Source organism: Mustela erminea, chromosome 8 (assembly GCF_009829155.1).
Source record: "Mustela erminea isolate mMusErm1 chromosome 8, mMusErm1.Pri, whole genome shotgun sequence".
Classification (NCBI taxonomy): domain Eukaryota; kingdom Metazoa; phylum Chordata; class Mammalia; order Carnivora; family Mustelidae; genus Mustela; species Mustela erminea.
Window position 1 is genome coordinate 1,462,273 of NC_045621.1, and position 25,835 is coordinate 1,488,107.

The 25,835-nt window shown below is 39.4% G+C and overlaps 1 protein-coding gene across 13 annotated transcripts in view; it reads left to right on the forward strand.

Moving 5' to 3' along the window:
- GULP1 (GULP PTB domain containing engulfment adaptor 1) overlaps positions 1-25,835 on the forward strand; it is a 254,676-nt gene that overhangs the window by 193,112 nt on the left and 35,729 nt on the right. For all 13 annotated transcript variants that reach the window (XM_032354133.1, XM_032354123.1, XM_032354130.1 and 10 more), the window contains 3 exons: positions 7,342-7,413; positions 14,251-14,349; positions 18,425-18,562. In XM_032354133.1, coding sequence (XP_032210024.1) covers positions 7,342-7,413; positions 14,251-14,349; positions 18,425-18,562 — 309 coding nt within the window. The remainder of the gene's footprint in view (positions 1-7,341; positions 7,414-14,250; positions 14,350-18,424; positions 18,563-25,835) is intronic.

A 25,835-nucleotide genomic window follows, 5' to 3' on the forward strand; every position in this document is an offset into this window, starting at 1 on the left:
TTGACAATTTTTTTTTCCTTCAGGTTTTCCTGTTCTCTATTTCTAAAACCATCTGGTTTGATTTTGGGTCTCCTAGAATAGTGGTGTTCACATCGAAGCATGCATCAGAATGGAGGAGGAGATAGCGGATTGCTGGACCCATCTCCACAGTTTCTAGTTCCATAGATTTTGCATTTATTGTTGGGTCCTCAATGTTGGGTCCCCCAGTAGTGGGTCCGTGATTAAAGGAGCGAGACTGATACAAAGCAAAGGTCAAGCAAAGCTTTATTTCGCGCCAAGCAAGGAGAATCAAACGACAGGCCGGGGCCACGCCTCTTACAGAGCCTGACCCCTCCCTGCCTCACAGACTAACTTTTAGAGCAAAGGCCATGTGGTTGAGCCTGGTCACACACGGGTGGCCAGTTGAACTATAATTCACCCCATAGTAGCTATTTGAACTAGCCTATCACCTTAGTCAGAATGGGCGCCCAAAAGGCACCCCAAGGGTGGGGCCCATACTCCTTGGTAGCTAGGAGGCAGTATGCACCCCCACTGATTGAATGTCTCCACCTGGCCTGACCCACCCTTGTATTTGGGCAGTTATCTGCACTTGACCTGACCCACCCTTGTATTTGGGCTTTGTTACCTGGGACTGGTTTCCCGACTGCTTTTAAGTAAGGCAGGGTCAATTTAAGTTTTGCTGTATAAACAACAAAATGGCAGTTCAACTGGGGTGGGGCTGCTCTGGCTGCATAGGCCCTTATATTTATAACAACTTCTCAGGTCATGTTGATACTACTTTTCCAAGGAAAAACATTCCTAGGCCAATTCGCTAATAGTTCTATTTTTAAAAATCTTCTTTAAAAATATCTGGCCTTTTGGGGCACGTGGATGGCTCAGTCGGTTAGGCGTCCACCTGTTGGTTTCGGCTCAGGTCATGGTCTCAGAGTGGCGGGGTGGAGCCCTGAGTCAGGCTCTGCGCTCAGCCTGGAGTCTTCTCTCTCCCTCCGCTTTTCTCCCTGCTCATGTGTGTGCCCGCTCCTTCTCTCCTCTCAAATAAATAAATAAAATCTCTTAAAAAATAAAATAAAATAAGATATCTGGCTTTTACGCTTTCTGTTCTCTTGGGCTGGCCTGCCTTCTCCCAGATATCTGGCTGGATCATTGTGTTTTTGATCCATTTGCACTTCAACTTACCGGTGAGGTCTCCTCCCAAAGTCTTTAAAGTGGTACGACTCACGGTGCGATGGCACACTCACACTCACACTTGGCCCTTCTGCCCCTGATCCCTGCTGTCCTGTTTTTGTGCTGGAGGCAATGTGTTTATTGGACTTCAGAGTTTTAGTCCTCTCTTTTTTGTCCCTGCTTCCTCCCAGATTTGTTCCTGTTTCTTTGTTTTTCTCCTGGCTTTCACGTCCGTGGTTTTCCGCAGATATGGACACAGACTTCGGTGCTTTGATATTGAAGGCTCAGGCCCTGAAGGCTGACCGGCAGTTCCGTGTACCTGGGCAGGACGTGTGTTCCTGGGGATCGATCAGATGGGCCATCTGCTTTCTGCGGAGACACCAACCATCAGCAAGATTTTCTCTTTTTTCCCCTGGGGCCCCACTCCCTAGGGAGGAGTTCTCCCACCTGGAAGCTTGTAAGACTAGGATGGGAGACAGGATGGGAAAGGGGCCCTGAGGCCTGCAAATTCCCTGTGTGGACTTCTCTTTGTTTCTGTGAGAAGCTCTGTTCTCAACCCACCTGAGCATTTTGCCCTCCAGAGCTCCAATGGCCCTTTTTTTCTCCAGCTAGTTAACAATTCAGTGGTTTGATTGAGTTTCTTTTGTTCTGTTATCCTTCAGGCACCAGGCGGAGTAGAAAAAGATGATTTGCATACAAGCCTTCTGTTAGCACTTGCAGCAAGAGCCTTTGCTGCTTCTGACTTTGTATGCTGGACTGTATATTTCCAAATGTAAGCAGTCAAGTGTTTAATAGTTTCTCCTACTGTGGGAGAAAGATCCTGAGACAAAGATTCCGGGGCTGGTGATTTAGTAAGGGACTGCTCCCGGGAGCACCCAGCAAGTGTGGGAGGGCCGGACCCACGAGAACTCCAGGATGAGAACAGCGTCAAGTAAAGGCCCAGCCTCTGTCTGATTCTGAGGGAACCTGGGCATAGTATTAATACATCATAGACTTTACTCTGTGTCTACGCAGAGGAGCGTAGTAGTAGTAGTACTTCATACTAGTCATTGGCTAAAAAGATAGGGTGATTGGAGGGGGCGGGAAGCAAAAACCTCTCAGGCATTTCTAGCTCAGTATTGGCCGGTGGCTCATTACCCAAAGGAAATCCTCTGAAAGTCTGGAGTGTGAGGGGTTTTTTTGTTTTGTTTTGTTTTGTTTTGTTGTTGTTAAGATTTTAGTTACTGATTTGAGAGAGTGAGGGAAGGCACAAAGGAGAGGGACAGGCAGACCCCCCCGCTGAGCAGGGAGCCAAATGTGGGGCTGGATCCCAGGACCCTGGCTGGGATCATGACCTGAGCTGAAGGCAGATGGTTAAGGACTGAGCCATCCAGGCGCCCTGGAGTGTGAGCTCTTACAGCAAAGTGCGTGGGAGCTAGAGACGGGCCCCGCGGCGATAAAGGGGGTGCCTCGGAGGACTGTGGAGCAGGTGCTGACAGTGTCCGTCCTAGTCCATGCAGCCATTAGATGAAGAAATGGGGTCCTCGTAATGATAAAGCACTTTCCGGAGTTGGGTTAGAAGCTCATGGTAACTGATCTTTAGAACAATTTTATAAGGCGAGAAGAGCGATATCGCCATCCTGATTTCTCAAAGTCCAGTACGTCCGAGAGGAAGTGCCTTTTCTAACATCTTCAGATTGTAAATCTAGAGTTTATGCTGGCTGCGTCGTATTTAGGAGTTACATAAATATTTTTCATAGACATACAGACGGCATGTAAGTATGATTTATTTAACGTGAGTAAGTAGCACGATGACTCTTATAATTTAAAAAGTACAGGAAATATTATAAAGAATGATGTACTTTTTGCTTTTAAAATCATTTCCATGTAGGCTATCTAACACTGCATAGGAAAACTGGGTTGAGTGGCAGCCTCTGTATTAGATGTCTGCACCGTTTAATTCCTACCATCATTCAAGGCTTCTCCCTGTGTTTCGTTCTTTGGATGATTTAATTAAAGCCAGTGTGAAAAAAATATATACGTATTAAAAGATTCCTGGAGCCCTGCAAGAGGTTAATTCATTTAGAATGTACTTGGAGTTCTTCTGTAATTTTCCCATGGGGGCCTGTTCACATATAATACTTATGACTCATGGCATTTCTGCCGAAGAATGAATATTCTTCCATAAATATTTCCAGTAACTCTTACAGTCTGTTCTTGACACATTACACACTTGCTTCTAGGTCAAGAGTCACTTACCAACAAGGAGTCTGCCTCTGTTTCCCTGTGTTTGCCAACCGCAGACCACTCACTGATGGAGAATCTCTCCGTGTGTGATGAGTTCAGAGACAGGAGAGCAAGAGCTTGCCCCACAGATTAACTCAGAACCGGAAGCCCCAATTACGTTAACTCTCCTCCTGTCACTTGAACCCTTTATCCCTTCTGGGGATCTAAAACGGTGCTTTTCAAACCTGGTGACACATTAAAGTCACCTGGGGAGCTTTAAAATGCACAGATGCTCTGGCTCTGCCCCAGACGAGTTAAATCAGACTCGTGGGCACTGGTCTGCTGAAAGCCCCTGAAAGACCCGCGGATCCCCTCACCCAAGAATCCAACACTGCCACTGGATGCAAACAGCAAGAGGTTTATTGGGGTGCAGGTACCGGCGGGTGGTCGGCAGCTCCAGCTAACCGAGCACAGCGACCGAGGGGAAAGCGGGGTTTATATAGACAGGTACACACAAGTTTTGGGGGGGACGGCGCTGATTGATTGATCCTTTGAACAGGCATACTTGGTGTCAGTGGATTGGGTCAGGGGACCCGCGCGAAAGCAGACAAAGCAATCTTACAGAAGCAGAACTGGCCGGTTAGCCCATGCATGTGAAAAAAAACACTACCAGGATATTGAAGGCCTGGTTACTTATTAAGTAAAGACAATTGGGAGTCTCCTGGTGGAAGTGTTACACTTCCTGCTATCAAGCATCCTTGTTAATGAGATTTAGGTTTAGAAGAAATTGAACTTTATTTACTTTTCCTTCTACCTCCGCCTCCTTCCGTTTCTCATGGAGGGGAGGGTGACATTAGGGCTATTGATAAGGTAACTTCTTTGTTCTAAATCTCAAGGACATTTGCAAACCAAAGGAGACTCCTACCTTGCAGGACTGTGATCTCTGCAAGATAACCATTTGCCCTTCTTTTAGGGCAGTCAGGGGTGCCTGTGAAATGTCACACATATTACCAAGGGGAGTGGGTGGAGAGGGGGTGCAAGGCGCCAGCTTTTGCTTTGTCCTCAGCCATCCTCCTGCTCCCTCATCATTCCCCCCTGAACAATTTTGACCCTTTAAATCTTTAAGGTGGTTGAAGGTGGAAGGTCTCATCTTCTGTAACTTCTTCCTGCTGAATAGGGGCGTAGAGCTGTCCCTACCTACTCAGGTCAACATTGATCAGTGGAGGAATGTATAGGGGAGTTAGGAAAGGTGGAGGCAGCTGAATCCAGCGCTGACAGTGAAGAGGCGTCCTCGTGTGCGATAAGGATCATCTGTCGTGGTGTAGTCATTGTAGCAATGGAGTCTCGGCACCAAGTAGAGAAACATGGAACAAAGCAACATATTAAGGTTAATAAGGTGATAAGAATGAGAAGCCCGAGAAGGAGATTCGGCCATAGTCCTCCTTCAAACCAGGAACTTAACCATCCACTGAGAGAGAGAAAGACCTTGTAGGGCCTTAACTTGGGTATTCATGTCTTTTATTAGTCCTGTGACATTTTTGTGATAGTCTGGGATGTACACACAACATTCTGTCTTGATAATTGCACATGTGCCACCCTGGGCTGCTGTCAGGACATCTAAAGCCATCCTATTTATCTCTTAAGGGAGGGGACTCTCCAGGGCAGGGGTCTTTCACCCCCTTGAGGTTTTTCTCATGCAGCCGAGGCTGAATGCACTGATCTGGAGTGGAAGTGGTGTGACGGGTCCGTTGCTGTCAAGAATAGACTTGACTGTGCCCCACATCTCAGAAGCAGATTTTCAATTCCCTTTTTTTTTTTTTTTTAAGATTTTATTTATTTGACAGACAGAGATCACAAGTAGGCAGAGAGGTAGGCAGAGAGAGAGGAAGGGAAGCAGGCTCCCTGATAAGCAGAGAGCCTGATGTGGGGTCAATTCCCTTTAAGCTGAGAATTTCTCCCCTTATTTTGGTCTTTTTCAAAGGCCTGGTTGGCCAACTTGAGGTCACGCCTGGGCAGACAACGTGCCTGACGATCCCATAGGTAGGCGGTCGTAGCAGTTAGGGATGGTTTGAGCACCTAAGAAAAAGGAGCTGTTGCAGCTTACAGAATCCGAACTGAAACATTTCTGCTCTAACGCTTCTGAGCCTCCCTTTCTCCTCTGTGAGCTCCCGAGAACGTGGTCCAGCGGTTAGTGCCTGTGTTTCCACAGTGTGGTGTGTGCCCCCCCACCCCGCCGCCCCTGCTGTCCCCTGACCTGGTACTGTTTCCTCCCTCTGTTTCTCAGACTTCCACACGAGGAATCATCTATGATGTTTTTAGAAATGTAATTGCCTTAACCCTACCTTAAAAGATGTTGATTTTTTAGACCAGGGCATCTGCGTTGTTTTATTTTCACCACCAGGGAATTCTTACACGGGTAATATAGAGAGTCCATTCTGAAAAACCACAACTCTCATTTCTTTAGTTGTTTTTGTTGTTATTTTTCCAGGAATGAAGGAGGGGAAAAAAGTGTGTTGTAAGAAGATACTCTGACATTACAATTTTGTTTCTTTCCATTCTGTGTTAACATAAGATTCTACTTCCTTATTTGATGTAAAGCGTATACACACACACTCGCACATATTTATATAAGAATTGATGAATACATAACTCATATTGGTGTTATAATTGGTACCGTGTGACAAGAAAGTCTGGGAAATTATACACACTTACTGTATTTAATGATTATTTGCTGTTATATATATAGAAATATTTTGTAGAATAAAATATCCATACTAACTAGTCTTGCATATTTCAAGAGATTGGACTTCTGTTTAGGAGGTCTTATATCTCTCCAGGATGGAGATTCTATTACAGCATGGTAATTATTATGGAACTCTGTCTCTTTTGTGGGGCAGGGGGTGAGAGTAGATCCAAGCTAAAAACCTTCAGGGATATTTTAAAATTTAGGAAAATCGTAGTTCCATGTAACTTTTATTTTTTAATATTGTTTAGCTTATAGCTCTTAGATGCAGTAGTTTTTAAAAAGTTTGTATTTTAAAAGCTTACATACTCTACGAGTGTCCTAATTGGAAAATAACGAAAATGCTTATTTGAAATTATGAAACGTTTTAAAGCGTATTAAGATCTTAAAATATACTGTGCCATTTAAATCAAGTACCAAATAAAAATCATTTATATGCTTTGAATTTACAGATAAATTAATAATTTATATATTATTAATGATTTAAATCTTAAATTTTGAGGTCACCTTTATTCCTTTCCTGCTAACATAAAGTAGCTTTAGTTTTCTTTCCTGTAAAACGTTTCAAATAAAATTCTTAGGGGATGCCTCAGTGGCTCCGTTGGGTAAGCATCTGCCTTTGGCTCATGTTATGATCCTGGGGTCCTGGGATTGAGCTAGCATTGGGCTCCCTGCTCAGTGGGTCCTGCTTCTCCCTCTCCCTTTGCCCCTCCCACCCACTCATGCTCACTCTCTCTTTCTCTCTCAGATGAGTAAATAAAATCTTTAAAAATAAATAAATAAAATATTTAAGAAAGATAGGTTTTTAAGAAGTCTTTGGATAATAGGAATTTTATGTGGTTAAGTAGTATATTTTCCTATAATATAAAGTAACAAATTAATAAATCTCCTGCTTACATAGGATTTGGGTTTGGATCATTATTGCATGTGTATACTGTTGTCGTTGTTCTCGTTTTAGGGATTTTATTTCTTTGAGGGAGAGAGAGAGCACGAGGAGGTGGTTAGGGGCAGAGGGAGAGGCAGAAGCAGGCTCCTTGCTGAGCATGGAGCCCGACGTGGGGCTCCATCCCAGGACCCTGGGATCATGACCCGAGCCAAAGGCAGACGCTGAACTGACTGAGCCACCCAGGCGCCCCCCATGTATGTGCGGTTACGCCATGTTACCGTTCAAAGTGATCCAGCGATGTACGACGTGGTGAAGCCTGCATCTGACAAATGTCCATTTTCAGTTTCTTGGCAGTACAGAAGTGGAGCAGCCCAAAGGAACAGAAGTTGTGAGAGATGCTGTCAGAAAACTCAAGGTAGGGGAGGGCCTCCAGATGGAGGTCTCGTGTGTTTACCCTGTCTTAAGTCATCAGTAGGTTGATGCATATTCAAAGTGTGAACAGCTTTGTGGCAGATACTAGCTTTGTCCTATTAAAAGTTAATAAATATCAACCAGATCAGGGAAACACATTTAATAATAAATATGAATCCACAATTTTTTTTAATGTGGCACATTCTTCCTATTTGTCCATAATTTCTCCTGTTCAACAACAACAAAAAATGGCAGTGTTCCCCAGGGTTGGCATTCAGTAGCTTTGCCTTTACTTGCTTGGACAAGGGAGGCTCGTGCCCTGACTCAGAGGCTGGTGAGGGCGTAGCAGCTCTCACAGGAGATCACGTCCACTAGCGGGATGTGTGGGTTCCAAAGCAGAATTTTGTGACACCATGTGCTAAAGATGTCCCAGTGCCAAATCCCAGAGGATGGGGCGCTGTCCCTGTGCAGACGTGGGGACTGGTGAGACCAAGAGAGCAGAAGAGACATTGAATAAGAGAATCCATACTCATTAATACATTTCCTGAGAAAATTCTTTGTAACATGCCACATATCTTAGCACATTTTTCTAAGTGTGCCCCATTCCAGAAGACCCTGTTCTCACTGAGATATGAAGACGTGAAAAATTCCTTCCATGGAATTCTCATCTTTATCTCATTAAGAAAATCTCACAAACGACTGTCTTTTTGGGGTTTTTTTTGTTTGTTTGTTTGTTTGTTTTTACACAATTCACTGTTTTTTGCTGTATTCTCATGGTTTTTCCCAGAGATAAACCTGCTTTAACTTTCTTTAGTTTAGAGATTATCCAGTTATTTTACTGGATAGGGAGAGGCCTTTGGTCTTGACTGGCAAAGTCCTCAACATGAAAAACATGCCTTTCTGCCTTGAGAATGTCTTATCAGGTGGAATGGGCTGATGTTTAAACTGAAGAACAGTTGAGGTGGGCTGGTGCGTATTCTGGGGGAAGAAAGTGAAATGGATAATAAGTTTATCTATGCACTTTACAAGTAAATCATTTACTACTGCTTCCAAGTAAATATGCTGAACGTTTCCAAAATGATATCTTTCCCATTTGGGAAAAAAGTGAACTGGGCAGTCATTTCTTTCCATTGCTCATTAGGTAATAATTCAGACTTGGCCTTGTTTGATCAGTGCTTTTAAGTACTAACAGAAGATTAGAAAGACCTCACAGTTTATGAACTATGAACATTTATGAACTGTGAACATTTAGAATAATATTCTCTTCAAAATACTCAAATATTCAGAAATTCAAAAATTCAAAAAATATTCAAATATTCAAAATATTGCAAACTCAGCAATGAGCCCAGCTTCACTACAATCAGAATTTTTTATAGAAGAAAAATGGTATTTATACTTAATGTGTCTTTATGTTTAGGAGGTTCTTTATTCAGTCAATTCAGATCCCAAACCAAAAGGATTAAATTACATTATGACCAGGTGACATGCAGAGGTATTTGAAATGAAATGCTTTTAACCAGTGGCTATTTTTCATACATTTTCTGGAGACTTTTTGCAGTTTTATGTCATTTTATATTTGGGAATGTATTCCCACTAATAAAAGAACGTGATTTGTAGTTAGTATGCAGTATCATTTTTAAAAAATGCATGTTCACTTGATAATTTTTGTTTTTCATTGTCTTCCAGAATAAATATTTATCTAGTAAGCAATCTTTATGCTGCTGATTGCAAAAATTTTATAGATCAGGAAAGTGTATTTAAGGGTAATGATACATAACAAACTAAAATAAATGAAACAATGTTTTTTATCTAATTTTATTTTATATATATCTTGGTGTCAGAGGTTCGAGCTACAATTCAAAGCCTTCAAGAATATTTGCATTTATTTTAGAAATGTAGACTCTGGGTCCTCTTTAATTCTATTGTCATGAGGGAATGACCAGAAGGTGGTGCTGTGGTTCTACCAAAAAAACAACAACAACAACAACAAAAAAAACCAAAAAGCTCATTAACTGTTTTGTGTACACATCCCCCATTTTAATTTCCTGTTTATTTTTCTGTTTATTTTATACATGTATTCTGATTGCCTTTTTATCCATTACAGTTCAGCATTTAATTTTACTTGTCACATAAGTTAATATTTTATTTGTATTTGCTCGTTTTTCAAAACTTTGTAATCCTTTAGGTACTGGTTTCTGATAAGAATTTTAATATTTAGGATTAATATAAGGTGACAGGATACTTAGAATATTTTCAGTAGTGTATTTTTTATGCTCCTGTGTTTAATGACGCCTGATTATTTTTCAAGAGAAATTTTTAAATTTTGATTTTATTACATACAGTTTTTCTATCATTTTATAGAGAATTTATACTTTATAAATTTTTTCTTAAATAATTTTATAAGTGTTAAAATATTTTTTAAATATATTTATTTATTTATTTGATGGAGAGAGAGATTACAAGTAGGCAGAGAGGCAGACTGAGAGACAGAGAGAAGCAGGCTCCCCGCTGAGCAGGGAGCCCGATGCGGGACTCGATCCCAGGACCCTGAGATCATGACCTGAGCTGAAGACAGGCTTTAACCCACTGAGCCACCAGGTGCCCCAATATAAGTGTTAAAATTTTTACATTCAGGTTTCATATTTGCCATAACAACATATTTTCTGTTTCTTAGTCATGGTCAGCCATTTCTAATTCTTAATCCTGTTTTAACCCAAGATTTAAGAAAATAACAAATTTTCCAAAATGTAGTAATTTAAAAACCCTCTAAACTTCTGTATATTTAATAGTATTATTATTGTAATGAATTTCATTTTTAGTAGTGTTTTATTTATTTTTATCAACACAACTAGGACAAATGTCAGAGGACAGAATATATTTTATAAACAGTCTGCTCGTGATGTTTACATGTGGATGAAAACTGGTGTATATGTCCAAAGCTTCTTAGTTTCTCTGGGAGATAAGCAGGGCCAGCATTCCTCCACCCCAGTGTTAGAGGCGAGATCCCACACCCCATACAGCTAGATTAAAATTACATGATGCTCCCTCAGCACAGGAGGCTTTGGGAATTGCTGCTGAGTTCTGCTGATCTTGGTCTTTTTTCCGACCTCACTCTCTCTTTGTGTCATAGCACTGTTTTTCTTCATAACCAGTTATTCGATTAATAAAGTGTTTAGGGCTTAATTTAATTTATACATACATATATACACAGCTGATTCCCTGTAGGATTATTAGGAACTTCCTTAATTAAGTTACCAATTTATAAGAACCACAAAGAGGAAGAGTAGCTCTGAATATTTGACTCATAGTAATAAATTCATTGGTTTTCTTTCCTAATAATGTATATTCCCTTAGCCGTATAGTTAGATTTCATTGTTTTAAAGTCCTTTGAGAAATAAATAGAAATTGCATGATTGTGCTGTTGAAACACAGTGGTCCTCCTCCCTGTAAGAAATTTTCTGTAGCTGTTCTACTTTTAGTGACATATGCTGAAGTAACTCTGAATATCCAGGAAAATACTTCATTTTTCCCATCTTTTAATGGTGGTCAAGGATTGTTTCTGTGTATTTGTTTGTTGTATCCAGATATTCTCCAGATGCTTAGGCTTTACCCCCTTTGAATATGTTTTATTGGATTATTATATACAAATTTTGATGGGTAGATCTCTATCTAGTCTACCAAGAATGAATCCCCTGAAGCAAACATGGAAAGAAATTCACAAAAGGCTCCTCAGGCATTAACATTCAAGTAGCAAATAGGGAGACAGAAGAAGATAATGTGAGTAAGAATGACGAGCAGTCTTCAGCCTGTAAATTAGAAGTATTGCGGAACACAGTGAAGAGGTCTGTCAGGCTTTGAGATAGAGGGAGCATGCAAACTTAATACAGTAATCTTCGATTTCGGAGAAAAATGGACAGGAGTGAAAATATTTTGTTTAACCTACAGATTGAGCAAATACAACCTTAGGCACCGTTGTTCTCAACGATGTGCAGCAGTTGAAGCCAATAACCATCATAAGCCTTGATACGCATGAAAGTAAAACTGGGAAGTTTGTTTTTTTTTTAATGTAGAAAATGTGTTGTGCAAAAGAAAAGAGTTATTTCGTGGGTAGCTGTGAAACTAGATTCTCAGCCTGACTGCTACAAGCCCATTCTATGACCAAGGTGCTGGATTGGGGGACATGTCAATCTTTTTTGAGCACAATTACTTCATCTTGATAAGAAGCAAAGAAAAAGATCTCAGAAGCCCTTACGTTGGATATTTTATTCCTTTTTCTTTATCTCACTCTTTTGTTTTCTTTTTCCTCCCTCCTTCCTCTCCTATTTTTTTTTTCTTTTCTACTTGTAGCCCCCACTTTTTCCTTTTTTTTTTCATTTCTTCCATGATTTCTTCTCTTCTCCTGGCAGAAGGGAGTCCCTAAGTGAGGTTTCATGTCCGTGGTTGTTCTGCGATAGACTTTGGGAAACTGAAAGGTCGCAGGAGAGGCTGTGTTCAGATGTGGAAAAGGCCACAAGAGCCACTGCTCAGTGTCTTCTTTCTGGAAAAGAGCCGCGTCCAGGCGGCCCTCTTAGCCTGGGGCTGCAGCCTGACATGGGAGTGGCTCTCCTCGGAGGCCTTCACAGAGGGGGAAGCCACTGGTTTATTTTGTGAGCCTTTCTATGTGAAAACCCCCAAACTGTTTTAATTATGCCGGTACAGGAAGGAGATTGAGAAGGGAAAATAAGCAAACTGAATCTACTTTCTTTGGGAGAGAACTAGAATAATTTTTTAAGCTCTGAAAACAAAACACGTTTCTTGACGACATGCAACAATTATCTGGCACAATTTCGTCCAGTTCATGTGCGGACTGTAAAACTTCTGGATGCGAAATGAGCACTGCCTGCCTTCATAGAACAGGACAGACAGATCGCTAAAAAGCCATCCCTCCCCGGGTGACATGAAACAAATGTTCCCCTCCCCGGACAGCGCAGCAGACACGTGAAGGGTCCGTGTGTGCATTAACTACATCACTCTCATGGCAGTGCGGAGCCCTGAAAAGACAAAAGGGCTTTTAACCACTCTGTGCTTTAGAAGGAAACTCTACCATGTGTACTCACATCTGTCCTATGTTAGAGAGAACTGCACAATGCAAAGAAATACAACTCACAAAAGAAGACTGAAACCCCACCCTGCCTCACATATAGTCTATTTTGAGTCAAATGAGATCATCCATATGCTGAAAAAATGTTTTATTAGCAGGGAATAACATTTTGAGGCCCTAGAAGAGGGGTAGAAAATCCTGGTTTTTTCCATAGTTCCCCCCCCCATTTAAAAAAAAAGGTGGGGGAGGGTAGAAAGAAGGAAAGTAGGGACAGAGCAGCATTGCCAGCAGCATTGCCAAAATCAGGACACTGGGTCAACGTTGAACTTCAGATAAACAATGAGAATATTCATAGTGTTAAGTATGTGTCCCAGATATTGCATGGGACACACTTACACTAAATACCATGTATGCATTATATGTGCACACGTGTATGGAATGTAGATGTGTATTCTAAAATAAATGGTTTTTTTTTTTTTAAGTCACCATTTAACATTCATATTTAACTGGGCTCTTGGAATATTTTTTCCACCAGTGAATCTGGCAGTGATGGGAGAGAGACAGGAACTCCATTTACAAAGTGCACGGATGTCGAGATTCTCTTTTTTTATTTTATAATAAAACCTAACAAGCATTTGCATACACCTACCAGTTGAATAAGAAGTTACAATAAAGGGATACCTGGGTGGCTCAGTTGGCTGAGCGTCTGCCTTGAGCTCGGTCATGATCTCAGGGTTCTGGGATCGGGTCCTGAGTCAGGCTCCCTCCTCAGTGGGGAGTGTGCGGCTCCCTCTCCCGCTGCCCTCCTCCCTGCTGGCGTGCTTGTGCTCTCTCTCTCTCTCCCCCTCTGTCTCTCTGACAGATAAACAAAACCTTTAAAAAAAGTGAAAAGGCTGATAAGCTTAATTACATGGAAACAAAAAACGTAAAAAAAAAGAAGTTACAATAAATATTACTATGAAAGCATTGGAAATGTTTAGGTTTTTAAGATACAATGCTAGACTGAGTCTGGCTCTTTTAGCTGGGATAATTACTTCAGCTCTTAACTTCGGTTTAAATGTGGTAACCTTTCTCTTCGCATTCATTGACTTGATTGGGTAGGATGACATACCAAATGAGGTAAGCATCTAAAAATGGCAAAGATGGTCTATCCAGCACTGGAGAACTGTAAGTTCTCTAAAGGTATTAAAAACAAAAGATCCTTGGGGCGCCTGGGTGGCTCAGTGGGTTAAGCCGCTGCCTTCGGCTCAGGTCATGATCTCGGGGTCCTGGGATCGAGTCCCGCATCGGGCTCTCTGCTCAGCAGGGAGCCTGCTTCCTTCTCTCTCTCTCTCTCTGCCTACCTCTCAGTGTACTTGTAATTTCTCTCTGTCAAATAAATAAATAAAATCTTTAAAAAAAAAAAAAAAAAAAAACAAAAGATCCACAGAAAAATAAATTGATCTTTGCTTATCTTCCCACAGTTTTCATTTTCTTAACTACTTAGTATGAATGTAATTGTTTAAATATAATGAAAGAAGTATTAAAAATTTTTCTAAAGGCTACTGAATATCTGAATTTAATGCTAATAATGGTAGATTACTATGATGACTAAATATTTCGAAGCTATTTGGGTTTATAAAATACTTTATGATGGGTAATAATTTATTTAATAGAAGTCTAGCACTGAATACAATCTCCAAATACATATTGCATATATGTTTTGTGTTCATTTTCCATGGAAACAGAATTAGAGTTTTCTGAATAACTTTTCATTTGTAGTTTGCAAGACATATCAAGAAATCCGAAGGCCAGAAAATCCCTAAAGTTGAGCTGCAAATATCAATATACGGGGTAAAAATTCTGGAACCGAAAACAAAGGTGAGTCTTCCTTTTGAGTGTCAGAAGCACTCTAATCTTCCACTAATTGAGGTTATGTTCCTATTTCAGTAAGTAAGATCGGTTACCAACTGGACCTGGCTAGTTCTCAGTTAATGACAATTTAAGATCCTGTAGAATTTTTAGGAGAAAAACAACTTTTGGGAGTGCTTCCAAAGTGGCCTGTTTGGGGATAGAAGTGTATTTAATAGTGTTTGGTCTTGTTTTCAGGAATTTTTCTTCGTGTGCTGTGGAAGAGATGGGTGAAGGGTGGTTCCCTGAGTATGAGAGGAGGCAGAGCTGTGTTGTTTGTTGACGTCTCCAGGACCGCCTCTCACTACTTGTAGACATAATTGGTGCATATTAGTTTGCTAGGGCCGCTGTGATAATAATACCACAGACATGGTCGCTCAAAGAAACAGAAATTTATTTTCTCAGTCCTGGAGGCAGGAGATCTTAAGACAACAAGGGCAGTGGTCGTCAGCTTCCTCTGAGGCCTCTCTCCTTGGCCGGCGACGGCTGCCCTCTTGCTCCCCTCTTCACACGGGCGTCTGTGCACGCACACCGCTGGTGTCTCTGTGTCCGTCCAGTTCCCTTTTCTTATAGGACCCCAGTCACATTGGACAAGGGACCATCCTAATGAGCTCACTTTAATGCAGTCTCCCCTTTCAAACCTTATCTTCAAATACAGTCACATTCTGAGGTATGGGATGGGTTGTAAGGCTTCCGTGTATGAATTTGGGGGGAACATAATTCACCCCATAAGACATCGTGAACTTAAAGTTCTTGTATTTAAGAGCCTTTTCCCCTACAAATCCAATGAAAAAAAATTAAGTATAACCCATTCTGGCTTCACATTTATTAATATGGATTTGTTATGGATTTGTTTTTACCCCAAATACCTATGTTGAAGCCCTAAGCCCCAATGTGACTCCTTGGAGGAAGAGCTTTTAAGGTAATTATGGTTACATGCGGTCTTAATGAGGCCTTCATCTACTGGAACTGGTGGGCTCCTGATAAAGAAAGAGGCACCAGGGATGTGCAAACAGAGAGGCCATGTGAGGACGCAGTGGGAGGCGACCGTTGGCAACACGGAAATACGGCTAAACGCGGGGCATAGAGATAAAGAACTTCATTCGTGTTTACACTTGACAGTTAATAATGACAGATCCCTGGAAGACAATAAACTATAAAGACTTAATTCTACAAGATGACCAATGCTAATATGTGTGTGTGTGTGTGTGTGTGTGTGTGTGTGCGTGTGCGTGTGCGCGTGTGCGTGCGTGAGAGAGACAGAGAGGTGGATCATGGGAATGCAAATGCAGCTCTGTGTCATCAGCTGGTGATCTGAAGTCCTCGTAACAAGTCCCCGCAAGAGTGAGTTGTGCATTGACAGCTGTCAGCCGTATCACTCTATTCTCCAACCTTGGACTGTCAGACGCAACTTCCTCCCCCATCCTAAATCTCGTTTATCAAACATCAGTGCAGTGGGATTCAACTCACTATGATTAACCGATTGAGTTTTGAGCACTAGATTTTGCCTTACTCAGATCACTGACACAGAAGCTCTCCCGCCCTGTCCCCAGGTGTCAATTTCCCAGACTTAATAGCTAATTAACAAGAGACCCAGTTGAATTTTTCCGTAAAAACATGTATGTTTTCCCAAGCTTTTAATAGGGAAAAAAAGATCTCTTTTTTCATCCCTACCAAATCAAAGCAATCTTGGAGTTTTAAAATCTTGGAAATGTCTTATAAATTCAGTAATATTGCATTTGAATAGAGAGCAACTGACTCTTTACCCATATACTACATATGAACATAGAGTATCTGAACTTTTCATCCATACATAGAACATACTATATTTTGGATCCACTAAAAGAAAAGAACCTGAAAAAGGTTTTACCAGCTCCACTGAGCATCAGGACCTCAAGGAGATTCCTGGGAGTCCTGGTTGCTAGAATCCACTCAGGACTTTCAGGTTCAGAATCTGCTAAAAAGACTTCGCATCTATATCATAACAAACAAACCCAGCGCCACCCCATGTAACTCTGATACAGCCCGTTCTCAGACACGAGTTTAGGAAGTGCTGTTTGGGGAGACCTACGTGAATCAGAACAAGGTCTGCGTTCTTTCTGCTTCGGATTATTTTACTTAGTTGTAGTGAAAAAAAATATTATGCTTGTTAAATAAATTTATTTATATTAAAATGTACATGTATGAGTTAGGAGTTAAAAATTATTAATCTAACATGGACTTCATAGAAAATAGACTACTTTTCTATGCCATGTGGTTGAATGAAGAGAGAAGAGAAAAGCCATCTTGGTTGGTTCCAGTCTCTCTCTCTCTCTCTCTGTGTTTTCCCTTTCTTCTTTTCTCGCTGATCCTTCAAACGAAGATCATGCAGCGGTGGAAAGAGGTGGTGTAAGGGAAATGGGGATTTCCTTATTCTTTGTTCCGACTCCAATAAAATATGGTCAGTGTTCAAGTGTAGTTGTGCTTTCACTATGCTTGACTGTGTTCCCAAGTCTGTCCGGTCTCATCAAAAACTAGGGCTACATTTAAAATTCACAAAGATTTATCACATTAACAAAAAATTCACAAAAATAATAAAATTACAAGTTTTAGCTTCCTAGTCTTCTTTTGTCGGAAGATAGCTCTGTCAATCTAAACAAAAATTAAGATGATTCCCGACTGGCCTTACCAAAGGCTTTCTGTGACCATACTGGGCAGTAAGTGAACAGGGCCTGTGGACGCTTGACCACCAGCCTATGTGAATGGTGTGTTTTCATGTTACTTATAGTTTCTCCTACAAGTAGAAAAAAAAAATCAGTTGTTTTTCTATGTTACATAGTCATGATATTTCCTCTATATTGTCATTAACATGATGATACTGTTTACAAACTGGTGTGTGCCTGCTGTCAGTATCTGGAAGCTGCAGGGTGGCTCAGTGTTGTTTGATTGACAGTATTAACACTAAAATAAAAAAAATATGTCAGCAAAAAAAGGACTGGCCAATCAGAAAAAGTATAGAAGGACAGTCTCAGACAGATATGGCCATTGTCCATCTTAGCACTAACCCCAAGAAAGGGAAGATGTCCTCATCAGATGTCACGGTAAGTTGAGCCCCTCTTTTTGGCATCATTCCTTCCTGCTGTTGAAATGGATGCATCAAGCTATCCAGTGAGGACAGAAATGTTACATTCGTACAGCACGCTTCCTCATTCTAATTGTCATGCTTGCCTTTGATGACTTACCATTTAGTTTTTATGCAGGGAAAAAATACAGTGCTATAAACAAATTCTCTTAACATCTATTTCTGTATCTTATTTACTCATGTTCAGTCTGATGAGCAGTAATGGGAATCAGAGTGAAAGATCAGATCTCATCAAACGGACATATCAGACCCTGAACTTGGACAATGTCAGAATGTATATATTATATGTCTGTTATATATATGTATATATATAAAACATGTATGTGCATATATGAAAAATATAAAACTGTAACCGTATATATATTTCTGATTAGTAGGGTTGATTCAGTAATTAAGATGCTTGATATGTAGACCTTCCTCATGAGGACATGTAAAATACGATTTGATGTGAAGACTAAGGTTGGAGTGGTGGTGTGTTTCATAGGAAATCATGTGCAGAAGAATTTGTCTTTTAAACTGTAATGTTAGTGAGGAGAAGTAAGGTAAAATGAAAACGTTCTGGTAAAAAAGTTCTGCTAATTCTGTAATCTTGTGGAAGTATCTTAATTCTCAGGGCCTCGGTGTTCTTCTAAGTGAAGTTTCAGAGTTTAGTCTCTCACGGTTGCAATCAGAAAGTGCACGCACCTCTGACCCTTCCATATCCTGCTTGTGTTTCTCTAAGTCCTGCTGAGATCCACCGGAGTTTAGTCTGACTTAGGAGGCCCGTCTCCTGCACGTATTTGTTTAAGTTTGGGTGTATGTGACACCGAACTTCGACAGATGATTGTTTCACTTTTAAAGTCATGAGCTGTATGTTACGAACACAAGCTGGTATTTCAGAAAGTGGGCAAAATCTCAACTGTTTATCTCCGTTTGTGTTCGCAGGAAGTCCAACACAATTGCCAGCTTCATAGAATATCATTTTGTGCAGATGACAAAACTGACAAGAGGATATTCACTTTCATATGCAAAGATTCTGAGTCAAATAAACATTTGTGCTATGTATTTGACAGCGAAAAGTGTGTAAGTATGCCAGATGTTTTAGGGTGGTTTGTTCTGTTTTACAAGCCAGGAATTGTCTTGTTTCCGGCATTAGTGAAGTATTTGGAAATGAATAAGGTCTGCAAATACTTAACTACATAACATCCATCCTGTCCTGAGAAAGTGCTTCAGGGCTTCATCCCTAACTGAATTCTCATGTTCATGGGCGCAAGCTTGCATGCAAATTTCTTTCCCTAGAACGTCATGTCTGCTTATGTTATGCATTTATTTCCTTTATCATCATGTATTTATAATTTTAATCTCAACTATGACTTAGCAATAGGTACATGATGCAAAGAGTAATGGTGAGCAGAGTGTTTCTTTTTTTCTAGAATGCGATGGATATGATAAAAATAAATATTTTAAACTCCAGGAAGTAAAATCTGTATGGCTCCTTTAAAAAATCTCCAGTACTTTGAAAAGCTGGTTCTTGATTTTCATTATTCAGAAAACTTAATATGATGAAAGGTAACAGAATTGTATGTGCATGAACGTTGCCTGCATGCGTGTGTGTGAGCAGATGTAACCTCCGGTTCTCAGCAAGTAAGATCGTTTAGGGAATTCTGAAGTTAAGTCCTGTAATAGTGCTTTTAATCATCTGGAATCTTCAGAAAACCATACATCTTGATTATAATAAGCATAAGCTAATGTGAATCATAATCTAGTTTGACATCCTATATAAAACATAAGATACAAATTCCAAACACACATGCAGCCATTAATGACTTAATGAAGGAAGAGCATCTAACCTCGGCAACATCATCGGCTTAGACTGGAGAAGGAACTTCATTCACTTATTTTCTTATTTTTCTGCATGAGCTGGGGGTGGGAGGGGGAGGGGGCAGAAAGAGAAGGAGAGGGAGAGAAGAGACTCTGCAGGAAGCGTGGAGACTGACACGGGGCTGGGCTTGATCTCGCCACTCTGAGATCCTGACCTGAACCCAAACCAAGAGTTGGGCACTTCACTGACTGAGCCAGCCAGGCGCCCCAGTATGTGAGCTTCTTGAAAGCAAATACCTTTTTATTTGTCCATGCAGCTCCTGCATTCAGTGGACAAAAGATACTCAATGAATTTTTCCTTATAGAAAAAGGACCATATAGAAAAAGTTACAAAGCGTAGAGTAAGTTATTATTTGTATCTTTTAAGCTATAATGCTCTAAAAATGCAAACTAATGTGCTAAGCTCTTGGCATCATAGTACTTTTTTGAGGTTTTGATGATTATGAAACATCTCATCAGAAAAATGTGCTCACCCATATGACAATATTATAGGTTCAGTAAGGCATTTGTTTGTTTGCTTGCTTATTGTTTTGAGGATTTTATTTATTTGAGAGAGAGTGAGTGAACAAGAGAGCCGGAGTGGGGGAGGGGCAGAAGGAGGAGGGGAAGCAGGCTCCCTACTGAGCAGAAAGCCTGGATGCAGGACTCGATCCCAGGACCCTGGAATCATGACCTGAGCCCAAGGCAGAGGCTTAACTGACCCAGGTGCCACCCAGGTGCCCCCATAAGGCATTTTCTGTAAAGTTCAAGTTGTTTTTGAAATTTATCGTATTGAATGAGTGGGTTATATTAGATATTCCAAGTGTTTCTTCACCATGATCATTTGCAGATGTTTTTCTCTCTGCGGTTGAGAAGATGAAAGTTGATATTTGTTGAATATCTTCTATGTGTAAGATATAATAACCTTTTTACCACTTATACCAGGCAGTAAACTCAGTTGTCCTTCTTTCTTGCTTTACACATAGAAATAAATGGCCTTGGGGTCCTTTGAAATACTCTTAATTTGAATTTATTATAAATGTTAGTCTTCTTACAGTTGTGTGTCACGTGTTTTTATTTGATCTCCATCCAAATTTATTGGATTATTTAAAACATAAGCTTGCCAGAGTAACTGCATAGTTATATTATTTCAAAAGTATAAACTCTGTTTCACCCTAATCATAATTGTTTATATTTGATTTCAAGAATTTAAATTCCTTGACCCATTATTCTCTTTGGATATAACATACTATTTTTTCTTGAGTGTTGAAGATAATTTCTTGGAGCCTAAAACAGTGGCTCATAACTATTAGTGTATATAATATTCATAAAGAGGGCTCTTTGGTTTTCACTTCAAAAAATAAGTTCATATTGATTGAGACTTGATCTCAGGAAATCTGTATTTAGCAAGTTCACCAAGTGATTCTGCTACAGGTAGATGGAATTCTGGGCTTTGAAAAGAGGTCCAAGTTACTTCTTCAGCTTTAAGTGTGCATGACTTTAGTGAGCTCAAAGAGGCTATGTTTCCTTAAAATTTCATTGTATCATTTTACCTCAAGGTTTTATTTGCTCTAATTATAATAGTGACTATATTTACAAAATTGATTTGATATGTATGTTGAACTTTTGACGTGCCATCCTCTTTAATTCTCATTTTAACTGGCTAATCATGGAAGATTAAAACAGGAAAATAAATAATGGCCCAATTGGCAAAACTCTTTCCTCTTTATAAAACCAAGGAAGAAGCTTTATAAAACCAGAGAAGTTGAGTGAGTTTAGCAGTTTACAAAGCTGGGTAGTAACAGAGTCAGGATTAAAATGTAAGATCTTAGATTACCATTGTAACATTGGTTTCCATCATGCTGTATTATTTTTGTAATTGTGACTGGTTCCAGAGCCCATCCACTCTTATTGGGGCCTTCATCTTTTCTACTCATTGTATCTTTTTTAGTACTTCTGTGAAGTTGTTGAATGTTTGAAAGATAGATAAAAACCAATCATAGTATGTCATAAGACTGAAATTCACTACGTTGTAAATAGTTTCATGTTGTATTTGTGAGCTTCCTTCCTCCATGGTGACAGTGAGGATCACATGGGGAACTAGAGTATCCAGTCCTGCCAAGAAGTAATGTAGAGAAGCCAAATGTGGAAGCTGAACCTCTACCCCACCAGGTGGTAATGAGGTAGTGATCTCCATTCCCATTCTCCTACTGGAATGGTGTCTGAGTAAGCCACTAAAATGCAAAGCTTAAATAATTTCTAGAGTCTTATAATATCAAAAATACCCCAAACTTAGTTAAAAGTCACTCATCATATCAAGAAATAGGAATATGTTAAACTAAATGAAAAAAAAGATTACCAGTAGATTCCAACACTGAGATGAGAGAGATATTAGAATTACTGAAGATTTTTAAGCAACCATCATAAAAATCTTTTAAATAAATAATTACAAGCACTCTTGAGACACATTAAAAAGTACAGAATTTTATCAAAGAAATAGAAAATCTAAGCAAAGAAAAAAAAAACCAATAGGAGTATTAGAACTGAAAAACTACAATAACCAACTGAAAAACTCAGTATCTGGGCTCAGTGGCAGAATGGAGAGGACAGAGGAAAGAATTAGTGACCTGGAAAAAGGAGAGATTATAAAATGTCCAATTTAAACAACGCAGAGATAATAGGCATATGCATGCACACACACACACCCCCACACACACCCACACACATATAATATAAAAAGAAAACAGGACTTCAGGGATCTCTTAGTCTGTAACAATATGGGTGACATTTATGTGTCATCAGAGTCTTGGAAAAAAAGAAGAAAAAGAATACAGCCTTGAAGAAGCACTTGAAGAAATAATAGCTACAAAGTTCCCGATTTTGATAAAAAGCATAAACCTATAGATTAAAGAAATTGAGTGGACTCCAAACAGGATAAACCCAAACAATTCCATGCCAAGATGTATCACAGTTAAACTTCTGAAAACTAAAGACAAAGAAAAATCTTGAAGACACAGGACATAATCAAGTCCTATAGCATAAAATTAATCTTAAATACAGTTTATTTCTCATTAAAAACCATGAAGGCAAGAAGAAAATAGCAAAATAATTTTGAGTGTTGGGGTGGGGGGGGAGAACTGTCTAGAATCCTATATCCAGGAAAAATACATACTTCAGGAATTAAGGAGAAATTGAAAAATTATCAGATGAGAGAAAACTAAGATAATTTGACCTATCCCAAATGAATGGCTAAAGGAAGTTCTCTAAACAGAAAGGAAACAATAAAAAAGGAACCTTGGAATATGAGGAAAGAACAAGCTAAGCAACCATGTGAGTAAATCTTTACTTTTCTAAGTTATTATTGAAAATAAAAAATACCAACAGCATTTTTCACAGAACTAGAATTTTCCAGCAGTCTTAAAATTTGTTTGGAATCACAAGAGACCCTGAATAGCCAAAGCAACTTTGAAAAAGAAAAGCAAAACTGGAGATATCACGATTCTGAACTTCAAGTCATATCACAAAGCTATAGTGATCATAACAGCACAGAACTGGCACAAAAATAGATTGATTAATGGAAAAGAATAGAAAACCTAGAACTTAGGTAACAATTATGTTTTCAACTAATCTTTGACAAAGCAGGAAATAATATCTAGTGAGAAAAAGACTCTTCAACAAATGGAATGGGGAAACTGGACAGCAGCATGCAGAAACAAAATTGGATCACTTTCTTAGACCATACAGAAATGTACAAAATGCATGAAAGACTTAAATGTGATGAAACCATCAAAACCCTAGAGGAGAACACAGGTTGTAACCTTTGACTTGGACTATACCAGCTTGTTTCTAGGTATGTCTCTTGAGGCAAGGGAAACAAAAGCAAAAACAAAGCAAAAATAAACTATTGGGACTTTATCGAAATAATGCACAGCAAAGGAAGCAATCTACCAGGGTGCCTGGGTGGCTTACTTAAGCCTCTGCCTTTGGCTCAGGTCATGATCTCAGGGTCCTGGGATCGAGCCCCACATCGGGCTCTCTGCTCAGCAGGGAGCCTGCTTCCTCCCTCTCTCTCTGCCTGCCTCTCTGCCTGCTTCTGATCTCTGTCTGTCAAAATAATAAATAAAATCTTAAAAAAAAAAAAAGGAAGCAGTCTACAAAACTAAAAGGCAACCTACAGAATGGGAGAAGACATTTGCAAATGACATATCTGATAAAGGGTTAGTATCCAAAATATTTTAAAGACCTTATACAACTCAACATCCAAAAAATGAATAATCCAACTAAAACATGGGCAGAACGCATGAGTAGACGTTTTTTGAAAAAAGACATCCAGATCACCAATAGACATATGAAGAGATGCTCAGCATCTTTTCACCAGGGATGAATGAGGGAAATACAAATCAAAACTACAATGAGATATCATCTCACACCTGTCTGAATGACTAAAATCAACAACACAAAAAGCAAGTGTTGGCAAGGTTGAAGAGAAAGGGGAACCTTCTTGCACAGTCGGTGGGAATACAAACTGATGCAGCAACTGTGGAAAGCAGTATGGAGATTCCTCAAAAAAATCAAAAATAGAACTATCCTATGATCCAGCAATTGTACTACTAGATATTTACCCAAAGAATAAAAAAAATACTAGTTCAGAGGGTTACATGCACCCTCATGTTTGTAGCAGCCTTATCTACAATAGCCAAATTATGGAAATTGCCCAAGTGTCCACTGACTGATGAATGGATAAAGAAGAAATGGTGTGTGTGTGTGTGTGTGAATATATATGAATATTACACAGCCATAAAAAAGAATGAAATCTTGCCATTTGCAATGACATGGATGGAGCTACAGAGTATTATGCTAAGCAAAATAAGTCAGTCAGCAAAAAAGAAAAAACCACATTATTTCACTCATATGTGGAATTTAAGAAACAAAATAAATGAGCAAAGGGGAGAAGAGAGAGAGGCAGACCAAAAACAGACTCTTAACTAAGGACAACTAATTGATAGTTACCAGAGGGTGAGGGGAGTAGGTTAAACAAAACAAAACAAAACAAAAAAACCCACAAAACTTTCTGATGTGATTCTAAATACATATATATATATATATATATATATATATATAACATTTATATATGAAATATGTAAGGCGATCATATTATAAATAGGACAGTTGAAGGAACATAAAACTTCTTTCTACATCTCACTTGAACTGGAGAAATGACAACACTAGTAGACTGTGATAAGTTATATAAATATAATATGCATCACAGAGCAATCATTTAAAAAAACTATACAGTGAGATACATTTAAAATGCTATAGGTAAATCAAAATTCTATTATAAAAATACTTCAAAAACTTGCAAAAGTATAGTAAAAAGAAAATAGAGAAAGAAAACAGGTGGGGAGCCTGGTAGCTCAGTTGTTAAGCATCTGCCTTTGGCTCAGGTCATGATCCCAGGGTCCTGGGATTGAGCCCTGCATCGGGCTTCTTGCACAGCAGGAAGCCTGCTTCTCTCTCTCCCACTCCCCCCTGCTTGTGTTCCCTCTCTCGCTGTGTGTCTCTCCATCAAATAAATAAATAAATAAATAAGATAAAAAAGATAACAGGTGACAGGAAAGAAAAATGTAAATGGCAAACTTAAGCTTTAATGTATCAAAAATCACATTAAATATAAATGGTCTAAATAAAAGAGATGGTCAGAGTGGGTTAAAAAAAACTTATCCAGACTTACATTTTCTATAAGAAATATTTTGCAACTATAGTGATACTGATGATACAGGAAGATTGAAAAGAAGAAAGACTAGTAAATATATATTATGCAGGCATAATTAAAGCAAAAGTATAGTAGCATCAGATAAAATAGAATTCAAAATAAAATTACCAGGGACAGAGAGGGCATTATATAAAGAAATAAGGATCATACCACCAAGAGAGCCATCTAAACATGTATAACCAAGCAAAAAGCTATAAAGTAAGTAAAGTAAAAACTGATAGTTCTGAAAAGAAACACAGGAAAAATAGAAAATATACAAAAATAGTTGAAGAATTTCTTACCAAAATTGAGAGAGCACCTAGACAGGAATGATCAAGAATATAGAATTCAAAAGATTCCACCCCCAAACTTCTAGAACTCATACAGCAATTCAGTCATGTGTCAGGATACAAAATCAATATACAGAAATCAGTTGCTTTCTTATACAATAATAGTGAAAATATCGAAAGGGAAATTAGAGAATCGATTCCGTTTACTATAGTACCAAGAATCATAAGACACCTGGGAATAAACCTAACCAAAGAGGTAAAAGATCTGTGCTCGAGGAACTACAGAACACTCAAGAAAGAAATTGAAGACACAAAAAGATGGAAAAGCATTCCATGCTCATGGATTGGGAGAATAAGCATTGTTAAAATGTCTATACTGCCTAGAGCCATCTCTACTTTCAATACCATCCCGATCAAAATTCCACCAACATTGTTCAAAGAGCTGGAACAAACA